This window comes from Hyaena hyaena, unplaced genomic scaffold, assembly GCF_003009895.1.
Source record: "Hyaena hyaena isolate Hyena2069 unplaced genomic scaffold, ASM300989v1 scaffold_224, whole genome shotgun sequence".
NCBI classification, from domain to species: Eukaryota; Metazoa; Chordata; class Mammalia; order Carnivora; family Hyaenidae; genus Hyaena; species Hyaena hyaena.
The window spans coordinates 1,946,245-1,961,457 of NW_024080854.1; the positions used below are offsets into that span (position 1 = coordinate 1,946,245).

Here is a 15,213-nt window from a genome sequence, read left to right on the forward strand (position 1 = left end):
GTGCTCCTATGCCTCAGCATTTCTGTATCCCTTGGGTAAATTCCTAGCAGTGCTATTGCTGGGTCATAAGGGAGTTCTATTGTTAGTTTCCTGAGGAACCTCCACACTGTTTTCCAGAGGGGCTGTACCAGTTTACATTCCCACCAACAGTGCAGGAGGGTGCCCGTTTCTCCACATCCTCGCCAGCATCTAGAGTTCTCTGATTGGCTCATTTTAGCCACTGTGACTGGCATGAGGTGGTATCTCAGTGTGGTTTTGATTTGTATTTCCTGATGAGGAGGGATGCTGAGGTATTCCATGGTATAGATAAACCACATCTTCTTGATCCATTCGTCTGTTGATGGACACTTAGGCTCCTTCCATGTTTTAGCTATTGTGGAGAGTGCTGCTATGAACACCTCAAATTTAAATAATATAGAATCACTCAGGTTATCTATTTCTTCTTGAAAGAGCTTTGGCAGTTTGGGTCCTTCAAGGAATCCATCTCATTTAAGTTATTTATTTGTGTAAAGTTATTCATATTACTCATTATTTTTTAATGTCTGCACTTCTGTAGTCTTTATTCTTGATATTGGTAACTTATGTCTGCTTTCATTTTTATCAATTTAGGCAGACGGTCAGATTTACTGATCATTTCAAAGAAGACTGTTGATTTCATTGTTTTTCTCTATTCTTTCTTTTCTAGTTCTTATTTTTATCATTTTCATCCTTCTGTTTACTTTAGGTATAATTTACTCTTCTTTCTCTAGGTTCTTTTTTTTTTTTTAATGTTTATTTATTTTTGAGAGAGACAGAGAAACAGAGTGTGAGCAGAGGGGGGCAGAGAGAGAGGGAGACACAGAATCTGAAGCAGCCTCCAGGCTCTGAGCTGTCAGCACAGAGCCTAACGCAGGGCTTGAACTCACAAACTGAGATCATGACCTCAGCCGAAGTTGGATGCTTAACTGACTCAGCCACCCAAGTGCCCTCCCTAGGTTCTTAATGTAGGAAGTTGGGATTGTTGATTTTAGACCTTATTTCTTTTCTATTTAAAACACTTAAAGCTAGAAATTTCCCTCTAAGTACTGCTATAGCTACATCTCACAAATTTTGATGTTATAGTTTTATTTTATTTATTTTTTCCTTTCTAAATCTCAAGAGAGAGAGAGAATCTCAAGTGGGCTTCCCACTGTCAATGCAGAGCCTGATGCGGGACTTAAACTCACAAACCATGAAATAATGACCTGAACTGATGTTGGGCATTTACCAACTAGGCCACCCAGGAGCCCCTTTTTATTTTTATTCATTTCAAAATATTTTCTAATTTATGTAGTTTCCTCTTTAAATCATAGTTTATTTAAAAGAATATTGATCAATTTCTACATATTTGGGAATATTCCAGGTATCTTTCTGTATTGATATCCAATTCTGTTATCATCAGAGAACCTACTCTGTATGATTTCAAAACAGTTAAATTTATTGAGATTTGTTTTATCACTCTGAATATAATCCATCTTGGTATTCTATTTACATTTATAAAGAATGTATTTTGCTGTTGTTGGGTGAAGTTTTTTATGAATGCTAGGTCAAATTCATTGATAATGTTTTTCATGTGTTTTCAACTTTGTTCATTTTGATTATGTGTTCTCTCGACTAGTGACAGAAGAAATCTCCAATTATAATTATGGTTTTCACTTTTTCTTCTTTTAGTTCTATCAGTTTTTGCTTTATTTTTTTGGAACTCTGTTATTAGTAACGTGTAAGATTATTATGGTTCTTCATGAATTTTCAACTCTTTATCATTAAAGTGTTGAATCTTAATTTAATTCATTATTATTTAAGCATTTTTAAAAGTCTTGCTGTTGTCTTCTGGCTTGTATAATTTCAGAAACAAAGTTTCCAGTTTTTCATATCTTTGTACATGTGTCTTTTTTCTTTGGCTACTTCTTATCATTTTCTCTTCATCACCTTTTGAACATGATTTTGATTATATGTTAATTTTTTTCCTCAGCAAATCAGTTTCTTATTTTGCTAAAGGTATTGCTTAGGGTACAGGCAGAGTCAACAGATTTCAGATATTTTTGGTTTCTTGTAAAGTTCCTACAGATTAATATCTACTGCCAAGGAACCACCCTGATTTATGAGAGCTTACAGTACTTGACTGCAGGCTTGTGAAGGCTTTTAGATAGTACCATTCATTGATTCTACCAACATAGAAAGAATAGTGAGGTTTTATTGCTTGATATAGTTAGGGCAATTCCCCAGATTCCCTATCAAGTTGAGTCCTGTTAGATATAGCACACATTCTCATTTTGATGTGACTTGAAGTTAATATGAAGAATTTTGGCATCTTTAGCATGAACTAATATGTATATTTTAAATCCTAAAACACATAACTATTACAGTTAAATGATGATTATGATAGTAATAAAAAGAAGAATTGGAGTAATTTTTATATACTTTACAGCTTACAGATAATTTTACATACATTTTCTCATTTGGCTTTATGATTATTTGTACTGAGAAGTTTTTATGGGATTACTCAAATCAGTAAACATTAGTTAATATTAGTTGAAGAAAAAGGATGTTATAGCCAGCCATTTTTAGAAGATAAGAAAAAGCAACACCCTGCTTAAAAGCCCTAGTATTTACTGACATTTAATTACACAGAAATTGTTAGTTTCAGATGAAAACAAGCATATGTAAAAGATGACAAAATTAGAGAATGCCCACCTTTGTTTTGTGGTCTTGCTTCATAACATTAGAAGTCAATTTTCTTTGGGGTGCCTGGGTGGCTCAGTTGGTTAAGTGTCTTACTTTGGCTTAGGTCATGATCTCACAGTTTATGAGTTTGATCCCCACACTGGGCTCTGTGCTGACAGCTCAGAGCCTGGAGCCCGCTTCAGATTCTGTGTCTCCCTCTCTCAGCCTCTCTCCTGCCCACACTCTGTCTCTGTCTCAAAAATAAATAAGCATTAAAATTTTTTTTTTAATAAGAAAAGAAGTGGATTTTCTTTCATTTTAAAATGATAACCTGGGTGGCTCAGTCGGTTAAATGTCCGGCTTTGGCTCAGGTCATGATCTCACAGTTCATGGGTTTGAGCCCCACATCGGGCTCTGTGCTGACAGCTAGCTCAGAGCCTGGAGCCTGCTTCGGATTCTGTATCTGCTCATGCCTTCTCTCTCAGAAATAAATAAAAAACATTAAAAAAATTTTTTAAATAAATAAAAGGACAAACTAATGTGCTTATATTGTGACAAGATGTTTTATAGTGAATATTAGCTGCAAAGGGCATCACTAGCAGGATTAATACTGATCATTTCTTCAGTAGAATAGTCTTTATTTTTTAAATTATTTTTTAAGTTTTTATTTATTTTGAGAGAGACAGAGACAGCATGAATGAGAGAAGGGCAGCTAGAGGAGAGAGAGAATCCCAAGCAAGCTCCGTGCTGCCAGCACTGAGCCCAGTGGGGGGCTTGAACCCACAAAGCTGTGAGATCATGACCTGAGCTGTAACCAAGAGTCAGACACTTAACCAACTGAGCCAGCCAGATGCCCTAAAAAGAATAGTCTTTAAATGCCAATTAAAAAAAATCAACATGTGGTACCTATGAAAAAACTATCAATCGAGAGCCCCTATTAATAAAAACAAACTTAAAAGCATTTATATTGTCTTATTTGTCATGGCAATTTGTACTTATCCCCATCCACACCAAAGTATGTGGATCTGAAGAGGAAACACAACTTAGAACTAATGAAGCTAGCCAATAAGAATTGTGTTTACATCAAAACTCTGTCTTTTAATTTATACAACAGAGGCCTAAACAACTTGTGGGGAAAATTGGATTAGCTATTGTCTACCTAAAAGTGAATAAACAAAAGAAGAATCTTTAGGTAGACCGCAAAAGCTAACCCTGTTTTCCCCATCTGTTATTTAGGCCTCTGCTTTATACGTTTAAAGACAGGGCTTTAAACTGTGAATACAGTTTGATTATGTGGAGTATCAGTTAATTAATATATGCTGAATGATAGGCATTAGATAGATGGAGTTGGTAGCTGGTATTCAGAATGAAGATTTAACCACAAAATCATTTTTCTTGGCCCCTAAATCCCACATTTCTAGCACTTAATGCAGGAAATGATTGCTTTTTTCCTTTATGGAAATGTTGACTCTTTTTGTTAATCTACTTTTTATTTTTATAAGAATCACTTGGTTTTACTTTTTCGTGACAGGTATCTTCACACGAGGACAGCTGGGCCTGATAGACATCATATTCCAGTACATTCACTGTGATGAGATCTATGAGGCAATAAATATCCTGAGCAGTATGAACTGGGACACTCTGGGCCACCAATGCTTTATCAGCATGACTGCCATTGTAAACCATCTTCTTAGACAAAAGCTCACTCCAGAGAGAGAAGGTCAGACATGAAATATATTTGATAAATGGATTCTGTATGTATATGACGTACATTTTGTTGAGTCCGTTATCTTCTGAGGGTTTTTTGAGTTATATTATGAGAGATTAAAAGATACAAATGTTAATGCCCTATTAAAACTGACAAGATCAGATATCAAATAATTATCCGTATGGTACTTAGTGTGAAGTGTTTGTCAACATAAAGAACAACTTTTTTGTATATACCTATGTTGGAATTCACAGTGCATTGTACGTTTCAGTCTAAGTTCATGTGTGGAATATGCTCGAATTGCAAATTTTAATTGAGAATTTCATGTACTCTGTAGGGTCTGATAAACAGAGGGCCCGAAATAAAGGTCCTTTTTTTCCTTCACTTCAGACATCATTATTTTTGTCTTGTACCCCAAGTCTTTTGTCCACATAGTATTCTTTACCACTGATTTGTGTGTGTGCTGTGTGTGTGTGTGTGTGTGAGTGTGTGAGAGAGAGAGAGTGAGAGAGAGAGAGAGAGAGAGAGAGAGAGAGAGAGAGAGAGAGAGAATTGTGGCCCAGGCTGCTGCTCCTTGTTTTCATTCTGACTGGTAGTTCTGATACCCCTCTGCCTACTTGGATTTCTCTGCTTTCCCTCAGTAAGTAATTATGCCCATAGAATCTCAGATAAGACACTGTTTTTTAAGTGAGCTCTGTGTACAACACGGAGCTTCAACTCACCACCCCGAGATCAAGAGTTGCCTGCTCTACTGACTTGAGCCAGCCAGGTACCCCTCAGATAAGACACTGTTTTAAGAAAAAAGAGAAAAATAACATGCCACAAACAATAATGAAATTCATTTTTATATTTGCCAATTATCCAGCGTATATTATTTTTATTATGAGTTATTTACTTAATACAAAATGTACCTACGTGTTCTTGCACTTGTATCTTTATTTCAAATCTTTGCAAGAAGCATTGACATTAATGGTGGGAAGTCGTGGACAATGAAAAACTGTCCCTAGGTAATTTACAAGGTAGAGAAAGCAGGAAATGTGTCAAAAGGTCTTCACTGGAGGGCTTTTCCCCTATGATTTTCTTTGAATGTTTATGGATTTTCTTATTCCATTTTATTATGTTTCCAAAGTAACGAAATTGTTTAGATAAATTCTGTACATAACCTTCATTTTAGTAATTTTAGAGAACATGTTCCTTCAGGAAGTACATGTCATGGGACTTGGCACAATTCTTAGGAGGCCCACAATAAATATTTATTTAATGTTAACTGAATGTGCTTTTTGGAGGTAGTCCAACCCATCTATGGAGGGTCCAGTATTTCTACAGCTAGAAAATGCTTAGCACAATGCTTGGCCTACCATAGGTATTTAATGAATATTAGTTAAAAATAAAAAGGGTATAACGTCAAAATATAGGGTACTAGATATTACTGTAATATTTCTGCCTACAGAGTTATCTCAAGTACTTATTTCTTAGTATTGGTATACTCTCAAAGATTAGGTATATAGTGGGGGCGGGGGGAAGTGGAATCTGTAAAGAAAGCCTGTTAGAGTACATATAATATGTACAAGATATCCAAAATTTACAGTTGAAAAATTATAGAGAAGATAAAATAGTGACTGTCACTCAGGACACTCAGAAATTGTTAGCATCTTGGTGAATTTGTATTGTAAGATTCTTGTGTTGTAAGAAAGATTATTGGGGAATTCACAGATGGGCATTATCAGATTCTTGCTTTAATAAAGGATATTTTCAAGGAACCGTGTTGGGAAGATAGGGAAATGAAAAGCTTGTATGATACTAGGCTATTAAAATAAAACACTTGCATGATGCTGGATTATGAGGATATGTACATTTTAAGTAGGTATGTGCATTTCCCCCCCCAAGTAACTGCAAAATACATTTCTAAAACATTCAGAATTCTTCTCTGTTGAGATTTATTCTATCTAAATCTAACAAATTTGACATGGTAATTTGTTTTCCTTTTATTAGTGGAACCCAGTGAGCTCTTTCATTTGTGCTTGTGTTGCGGTTATCTTTGAGATCTTCATTTCTGCCTTAAACATCAAGCTGGGCTATCTAATGAATCTGTGACTGTACTGGGAGTTATGAGTGTTCCATGTAGGTTTGAACATTTCAGAAGTACGAAACATGCTGTCAAGAAAACAAGCAATGGCAAGAGGATCTGGCTTGTTTTTACAATAGCATTGCTGTATTCAATTTTAATCTAAATTGACTGCTGCTTTGAAAGAAAATACCTCTAAAGTTCATCTTTACTGTCTAGATTTGAGTTTAAAAAAAAAAAAGAAATTACTAACAGCTTAGCCAAGTCCATAACAATTACTCTGATGAGGTATTTAATACTTTCAAACCCGAATATGCCTAAAACTAAAGAGTTTTGCTAAATAAGGAATTTTTTATTCAGTCTAGCACTTAGTGGCATAAAAATCAATGGAGTCTTATCGTAAACTGTAGTTTTCTCATACAGTGCTCACTATTATTATGATTATATAACTTCCAGCTATTTTGTGGAGAAAATACAACCCCAAAGGCATGGCTTGGTAAAATTATGAAGTAGGCAAAATGTGCCTTTTTCTCCCAGTCTCTAGCCCTCTGGTTTATCAAAACTTGCTCTCCATTCATTTTTTCCTAGGAAGGTGTCAGTTGACCAAGAGCAGATTAGCATGTTATCCCTCCCAGGGGTGTTAGCTTTCACACTTGAACAAAACCAACAACTTGTCTATTAGAACGAGATTTAGGGGAGGTATGGGGACTTTCACTGTTTCTTTACAACTGTCTGAGAAGGATATTAGTACTCCAATAGGGCTATATTTATTTTTGAATGTTTATTTAAAACATTTCTGATACTTATTTCAATCCCTAGTGCAAAAAGGTTAGTTTTCTCCTTTTAATTAAAGAGTATATGTTCAGCATGCTGTGAGTTGATTTTACTGGAAGTACTAGTTCAAACTGTGTTACTTTGATGAGTCACTGTTTTAATTACCCATTTGTGGTGAGAGGTTGGTTCATTATGGATTTCTTCAGTTTTGACAGCTTTTTGTTGCTCAGAGTCATTGTCAGCTTTGCCTCAAGTGAAAGTTTATACACAGGTTTGTTTTTGTACCAGCTGTCATATTTTAATTTCATCTTTCCTGCAACAAGCTCACATTTCATCCAAGTTTGCAAAACCTGACTGACTGCAAACATGAGTATTCTGTTGTAATTGAAGGAGTTTCACTTGTTTTAGTGCTGCTCTGTTTGAATTCCACAGCACAGCTTGAGGCAAGCCTTGGAACCTTCTATGCTCCAACAAGACCACTTCTGGATACAACTATATTGGAATATAGAGATGAAATCAGCAAATATGCAAGAAGATTCTTCCATCACTTGCTCAGGTGAACAATATCTTGGGATTGATTACTGTCAGACTACCTATTTATTGAGCCATCTTCCTTAATTATAATATACCTTAATGCCATTTTCTAATAGTCCACTTCCTAAGAGAAAAAACAAATCTTCTCTTGATATTCTTTATTTAATATGTTCTTGTTTTCCTTTTAAGGAATATATTTGAATATTGTTTAGGGCTTTTACACATCATCAATACACTTGACTATAATCCCCCCTTTAATGTGAAAGCAAACAATAATAACTATGTAAAGTAAATTTTATTAGTAAAGTCAATTTTATTTTTTTATTTTTATTTTTTTGAGGTGGGGAGAGAGAGATAGCATTTCACAACTGTGAGATCATGACCTGAGCCAAAATAATAAATTGGACGCCTAACTACTGAGCCACACAGGCACCCTAGTAATGTTCTATTCTTTAAGTTGAGAGGGATATATATCACGGTCCATCAAAAACTATTATTCTTTTAATTAAATATATATGTTTACATTTATATGCTTTTATACATAATGTATTTTAGAATAGGAAGTAAGAGAATTATCAACTTCATGTATGAAAGGAAATATTACACTGAGTTGAGTTTTGAGTTTTAATTTTATTTACAATATGTTATAGTTCTTTTAAACTCTTTCAAGCAATTTCATGTATCGTCTCTCCTTTTTTCTCTGAACAATACCCTATGAGAGGGTATTATTATTTGACAAATAAACTATTAAGTGCACTTCATCTCTGCTGAACAGTGAAGACTTTGGAAAACAGTCTTCTTAAAAGTTGAGAAATGCTATTTATTAAATGAATTACAATCTGCAGTTGAATCTTGCCTTTTGACCTGAATGAGTTTAGCATATTTCAAGAGACTCTTCATCCTGAATGAGGCCATCTTCTTTGTGTGAACATACGCCAAAAATCCTGGGGCTGATGTCACATTTTTTTGGACTTAGGGCTTTGTTCTTTGCTCTCACTATATTTTGTTTTCCTTGTTTCTGGGGAAAACTAATGAATTTACCTCCTGCCTGAAGAGCCCAGAAAGATTAATGTGAATGAAGCAGGTGTTTGGAGGCATATTCTTGGTGGCCTCGCTGTGTCTGGCTTCTCTGACTTTTACAGTGATTTAGTTGTGTATGAGCATTACATTTCATAATGCTGCTGGTCCTAGGATGTTCATATCTTACTAAAAGTCACACATTCTACCAATGTGCAGTTTTTTGTTCATTGATTTTTCTAAAATGCAGTATTCTAATTTTTTTTGATGTATTTTGATGAGATGACTTTTTATTGTTGTCATTACTAAGGCTCTAGCTTTTCTGTGTGGTTATACTTAGAATTAAATATTTTTGCTTGGGGTTTGCCAGGTTTTTCACATTTCCTTTTTTGCATGCTTTGCTACTATTTCAGTTATAAAGAGTGTTTATTTGTTCTTTTGACAGTAGGCCATATATGACATTATGAAAAAAGAGGCATAAGTTTAGAAGAAATTAAGTGAGATCGTTTAAATTGGAATTATTCTTTTGTTTAATCTGCTGCAAAGTTCTCCTGCTTAGAGGAAGAGGAATAGGCCAAATACTTCTTTGTATTTGTGAAGTGCTAGAATTGCATACTGCCTGTACCTTTTCTAGCCAGTATATTAATGTTCTAAAAATGTTATTAGATAATGTAATAAGTTCTAAATAGTAAAGACTCTCATAAAGAGTTTCAAATTAAAGATGAAGAAAAGAAGCACCATGCAGAATAGGGATGTACATAAGGTCACTCACTGGTAAAGCTGAGGACTGAGACTGCCTGAGTCCAGATTGGGCTCTTTTGATAAAGAAGAATAAAATATTACATTGATTTTAATTTCATACAGCATATAAAGCATGAGGTCATAGTATGCATATATGAGGACAGTTATCCATGTTGGTTATTAAAATAACTATTTTTGTAAACAATTTTGTTTTTATCTTGACATTAGAGGAAGTCCATAGATCTTTTTGTCATTAGCAAGTATGAAAAATTATCTTGACAGTCTTCTTCCAATTGCAAATGAATCTAAACTCTAAAACTTATTTCTCATGTCCTTTCTTGACACCTTTTTGTATGTGTTCCAGGTGATAAATTTTCATAAGGAAATGTTCCCTGTAAATATAAATCATGGCTTTTAACATTGAAGATAGAAGGCAGTAGAAGTAAAATATTGATAAGACAGCTAAATAAAGTGTTTACTACAGTAAATTAAATGATGCAATCTAATTCATAAAATCATTAAGCTGGAAGACCCTTACCTATGGGAGGTATCTAGAAAAAAAATTAATATGTTTTCCTTTGCTCCCATACTCACTCTCTTGACACCAGATAGGTAGGAGGTTTTTTCCCCCCACACTGACCAATTCTCTGACACCTGCAGGGGATTCTAGAATTCAATTCAATTCTGACATTAACGAAAGTTAACATGGAACCCACATGTAAAATTATCAGTCCTACAGAAGTGCCCTTACTTCAGTTGCCATCTGCAAGTAATAAGTCCCCAAGTTACCCACAGCTTCTGTCCGATTTGGCTACAAATTGGAGTTTGCTGCTATCCCCTTCTCAGATTCGATAATTTGCTAGAGCAGCTCACAGAACCCAGGAGAGCAGTTTACTTACTATTGCCAATATTTTAAAGGATGTTTTATTTATTTATTTTAATTAAAAAATGTTAAAATTTATTTATTTTTGAGAGAGAGAGAGTGAGCATGGGCAGGGGAGAGGTAGAGTGAGACGGAGACACAGAATCTGAAACAGGCTCCAGGCTCTGAACTGTCAGTACAGAGCCCGATGATGGGCTTGAACTCACCAGTTGTGAGATCATGACCTGAGCCAAAGTCTCGGATGCTTAACCAACTGAGTCACCCAGGAGCCCCCTTAAAGGATGTTTTAAAGGATACAGGTGAACAGCCAGATGAAGGGATGCATAGGGCAAGTTAGAGGAAAAAGGACATGAAACCTCGTTCTCTAGAAGTGCTACCCTCCTAGGACCTCCACATGTTCAACAAGTTTGGAAGCTTTTTGAATCCTGTCCTTTTGGATATTTTATGCAGGCTTCATTACATAGGAATGATTGATTAAATAATTGGCCATTGGTAATAACTCAACCTCCACCCCTCTCTCCAGCCCCAGATCTGGGGATAGGACTGAAATTTCCAATCCTTTAATCATGTGCTTGTTTCCACTGACAACCAGCCCCCATGCTAGGGGCTTTCACAGATTGTCCTCTGTAACTTAAGCTCAGATGTGGTTGAAAGGGGCTTGTTACGAATAACAAAAGACTTTCTTTTCATTTAGAAATTCCAAGGATTTTAGGGATGGGATAAAGACCAAATATATGTTTCTTAAAGTAAATCACAGTATCACAGAAGGCACAAATGCAACTGCCTAAGCTAAGTTCAGAAGGTTATTGTTCACCTCTCTGTCTTCATGACGTAGAATAGTTGTCCAGAATTACTGAATAGGAAAGAATTAACAAGTAAGAACTTTTTATTATAAACAAATAGAAACTACAATAGGCACTCCTAGATATTGATGAAATAAAAGGACAAACATTTCAAGTGAATGTGCCACGTATGAAGCTTATTTTACTAACATGGGAACATTTTAAATGTTTAAAAATTAATTCATTCCACTTGTTTATTTCCCCTCTTAACTTTACTACTGTTTTCTGACTCGTATGGAACTATGTGATTGTGTCACAGAGAGAGTCATGCTTTTTAATTCTTAGGAAATGGTAAGCAAGTAAGTTGGAAAAGGGAATTTTAATGCCTAGAAATAAAAATATGATGTTGTGTCTCATCAGTCAGTTAAGCATCTGACTTCAGCTCAGGTCATGATCTTACAGGTCATGAATTTGAGCCCTGCATTGGGCTCTGTGCAGACAGCTCAGGGCCTGGAGCTTGCTTCAGATTTTGTGTCTTCTCTCTCTGTCCCTCCCCTACTTGTGCTATGTCTGTCTGTGTGTCTCTCTCTATCAAAAATAAATAAACATTTAAAATTTTTTTAAAAATCTGATTATGAAATATTTGAGCCAGAGTGTATTGATTCTTGTATTTTCCTTTGCACTGCAACAAAAAGTAAGATTAACTGATGTACAGGAAGGGAGACAGATAGATATGTGATAAAACAATATTGTAAAATGATGGATAGAATCTAGGGGGTAAATGTATTCGTTCAACTTCCCTGGATGTTTAAAAATTTTTATAATATGGTGTTGGAAAAATATATTTCGTTGAGGTCAATATTTATACTTAGAGTTCAGGAAAAAAAGGGTAGTGTTTTGGAAATTATTCTAGCTTTCAAAATGGTTCTTAGTTTATGCAAGGTATACATATTGATAGGCACAAATGTTTGTTGTGACTGAAAAAGTTGTTAACCAACTTGATTTCTAAACGACTTTTTCATTTACACTTTTCACTAATGCAGCATACACAGTAAGTAAAACCATTATGTGAAATGAATTCAAAGAAGATGAATACTAAAATAGTTACCCAAGACTATTTAGGGAACAACACAGAATTACTTGCAGAGAAAAACTTCCTGGTCAGATCATCTAAAAATGCTGGATAATATATTTAAAATATTTGCTTAAATCATGGTTGAGCTGGCAGGAAACTAAGGGAAAGACTCAGGTGGATATGACAAGGATATTTGATTCCATTAGAATAAGCAAACTCCAAGTTTGCCTTGAGGGCATGTGCTGGCACCTGGCAGTGAGGAGTGTGGTTTACGAAGGCTTATATATTCAGAGTGTAGGAGATGAGGCCTAGGCCTCAAGCAGAATGGGGAGATGGGATCTGAGACCCTCATACCAATCTAGGACCATTGGAGGGTAGCATCTTCTCTAAGCTATAAGGAAAGAAGGAATGAAAGGCAAGAAGGAATGGTGGGGAAAATACAATGTTAAACTTGTAGGAACATAAAAAATCAGTAGTATAAAATGTAAACACTAATGTCTAATTCAAGGGGTTAAAAATTAAGATAAAATCGTGGACAATAACAATGTATAAATCAGAACATGAGTGAAGAAGTTAAAACATTCTAAGGTCTTTATAATTTTCAAGAGGAAGATAGAGATACTATTAATATTAGATTTTATTAAGTGAAATACACATAGTAGAATTTCTGGGGTAATCACTAAAAAACAGGAATAGAGTATATAATTTTCAAACAAATAGGGTGAATATGTTGGATGAGAAATGATTCATCACAGAAGAACGCAAGAATTGGGGGAAGGTGCAACACAATGGGGGGACTAAACATTAAAAAAAAGATAGAAAACACACAATGAGGTAGTAGAAATCAATTTTAAAAATGAATAATCATTGTCAGTGTAGGTGGGCTAAATATTTGATTTGCAAAGATTGTTGAAACAGATTTTTCTTCTGAATTTTTACAAGAGACATGTTAAACATAGAAAATTTAAAAGCAGGAGAATGGAAAAAATTATACTAAGTGAATGACCCAAAAAAGAGTTAGTGATGTTATAGAAATTGTCTTTAGAGTAAAATCATTAGTAGAGATTACTAGAGATTGATATTGGCAGAAAAATCAATTCACTAGAAAGATATAACAATTCTAAATGTGTAAAACATAGCTTAAATACACATGAAATAAATAGATAAATCTACTACCATTGTTAGAGATTTTAAGTTCTTTCATGTGGTAATTGATAGATTAATCCAACAGTATCGGTAAGGAAATAATAAGATTTGAGCGATATAATTAAAAGCTTGATTTAATAGATGTATATAGAGTACTATATACAATACTGGAGACTATACTTTTTTCATAAACAAAAACTCTTTTACAATTGTCCATGTTCTAGGCCAAAAATCCATGAAAAGTTCAAAGAATTAGTTGTATTTATTCAGTAATTGAGTGCCACATGCCAGCACTATTGTTAGAACTAGGACTATAGCAATGAACAAAAGATGCCCATACAAAAATCTATGGCATTGTAACGTTTACAGTATAGCAAAAGAAACAACATATGTAAATAAGTACGTAAAATATATAGTATATTACATAATGGTATGTTCCACAAAGATGAACAAAGCAGGGACACAGATTGGGGAGTATTGAATGGTGGAATGTGTGGGCTGCAGTTTTCAATAAAGTTGTCAGGGAAGGCCTAACTAAGAAGGTGAAGTAAGAGTTAAATCCTAGCAGTTTCGCTAGAGCAGTAAGCCAGAGGCAGAATAAGAGAATGGGCCAGCGATGTAGCAGGTGGCTTTGAAATATAGATCTTTGTTTCTGATTATAGAGAATTGAGATCTTTCTCTTGAATAATGGGGTAAGTCAGTAGATGATTTGGCATCATCTAGCAAGTGGTACACTCAGCTGTCGTGTCAAGAATAGACTTTTGAAGGATAAGGGCAAGGGGAGTGTTTGGGAGACTATTACAATAATTGAGTGAGAAATGTGGCCATTCAGAGCAGATTGGTATCAAAAGGGATGAGAATAGAGTGGTTCGATTTGGGATATATTAAAGGTTTTGCTGACAACATTTGCTGACAGATTGGATGAAGAATATGATAGAAAGAGAAGTCAAGGATGACCTCAAATGTTTAGATCAGAACAGCTGGAAAAGTAGAGTTGTCATTGACAAGACTAGTAAGACTGTAGGAAGAATAGGTGTGTGGGAAAAGGTCTTGAAATTGGTTTTGGACACCCTACTAAAGAATGAATGGGCCAATCGGGCAATTAGAGATGAAATTTAAAAACATATGGAAACAAATGAAAATGAAAACACAACAGTCCACAATCTATGGGATGCGGCAAAGGCAGTCCAAACAGGAAAGTACATTGCTCTCCAGGCCTATTTCAAGAGATTAGAAAAAGCGCAAGTCGAAAATCTAACAGCTCACCTAAAGGAACTAGAGGCAGAGCAACAAGAACGCCCTAAACCCAGTAGAAGAAGAGAAATAGTAACAATTAGAGCAGAAATAAGCAACATAGAGACCAAAGACACAATTGAACAGATCAATGGAACCAAGAGTTGGTTTTTTGAAAAAATAAACAAAATTGACAAACCTCTAGCCAGACTTATCAAAAAGAAAAGAGAGAGCACCCAAATAGACAAAATTATGAATGAAAATGGACTTATTACAACCAACCCCTCAGAAATACAAGCAATTATCAGGGAATACTATGAAAAATTATATGCCAACAAATTGGACAACTTAGAAGAGATGGACAAATTCCTAAACACACACTCACTACCAAAATTCACACGGGAAGAAATAGAAAACCTGAACAGACCCATAACGAGTGAAGAAATCGAATCAGTGATCAAAAATCTCCCAACAAATAAGAGCCCTGGACCTGATGGCTTCCCTGGGGAATTCTACCAGACATTTAAAACAGAATTAATCCCAATTCTTCTCAAGCTATTCCAAAAAATAGAA

The 15,213-nt window shown here is 35.0% G+C and overlaps 1 protein-coding gene across 4 annotated transcripts in view; it reads left to right on the plus strand.

Moving 5' to 3' along the window:
- LOC120239070 (WD repeat containing planar cell polarity effector) overlaps window positions 1–15,213 on the plus strand; it is a 415,126-nt gene that overhangs the window by 161,583 nt on the left and 238,330 nt on the right. For all 4 annotated transcript variants that reach the window (XM_039243175.1, XM_039243174.1, XM_039243176.1 and 1 more), the window contains 2 exons: window positions 4,214–4,402; window positions 7,662–7,785. In XM_039243175.1, the coding sequence (XP_039099106.1) occupies window positions 4,214–4,402; window positions 7,662–7,785 (313 nt within the window). The remainder of the gene's footprint in view (window positions 1–4,213; window positions 4,403–7,661; window positions 7,786–15,213) is intronic.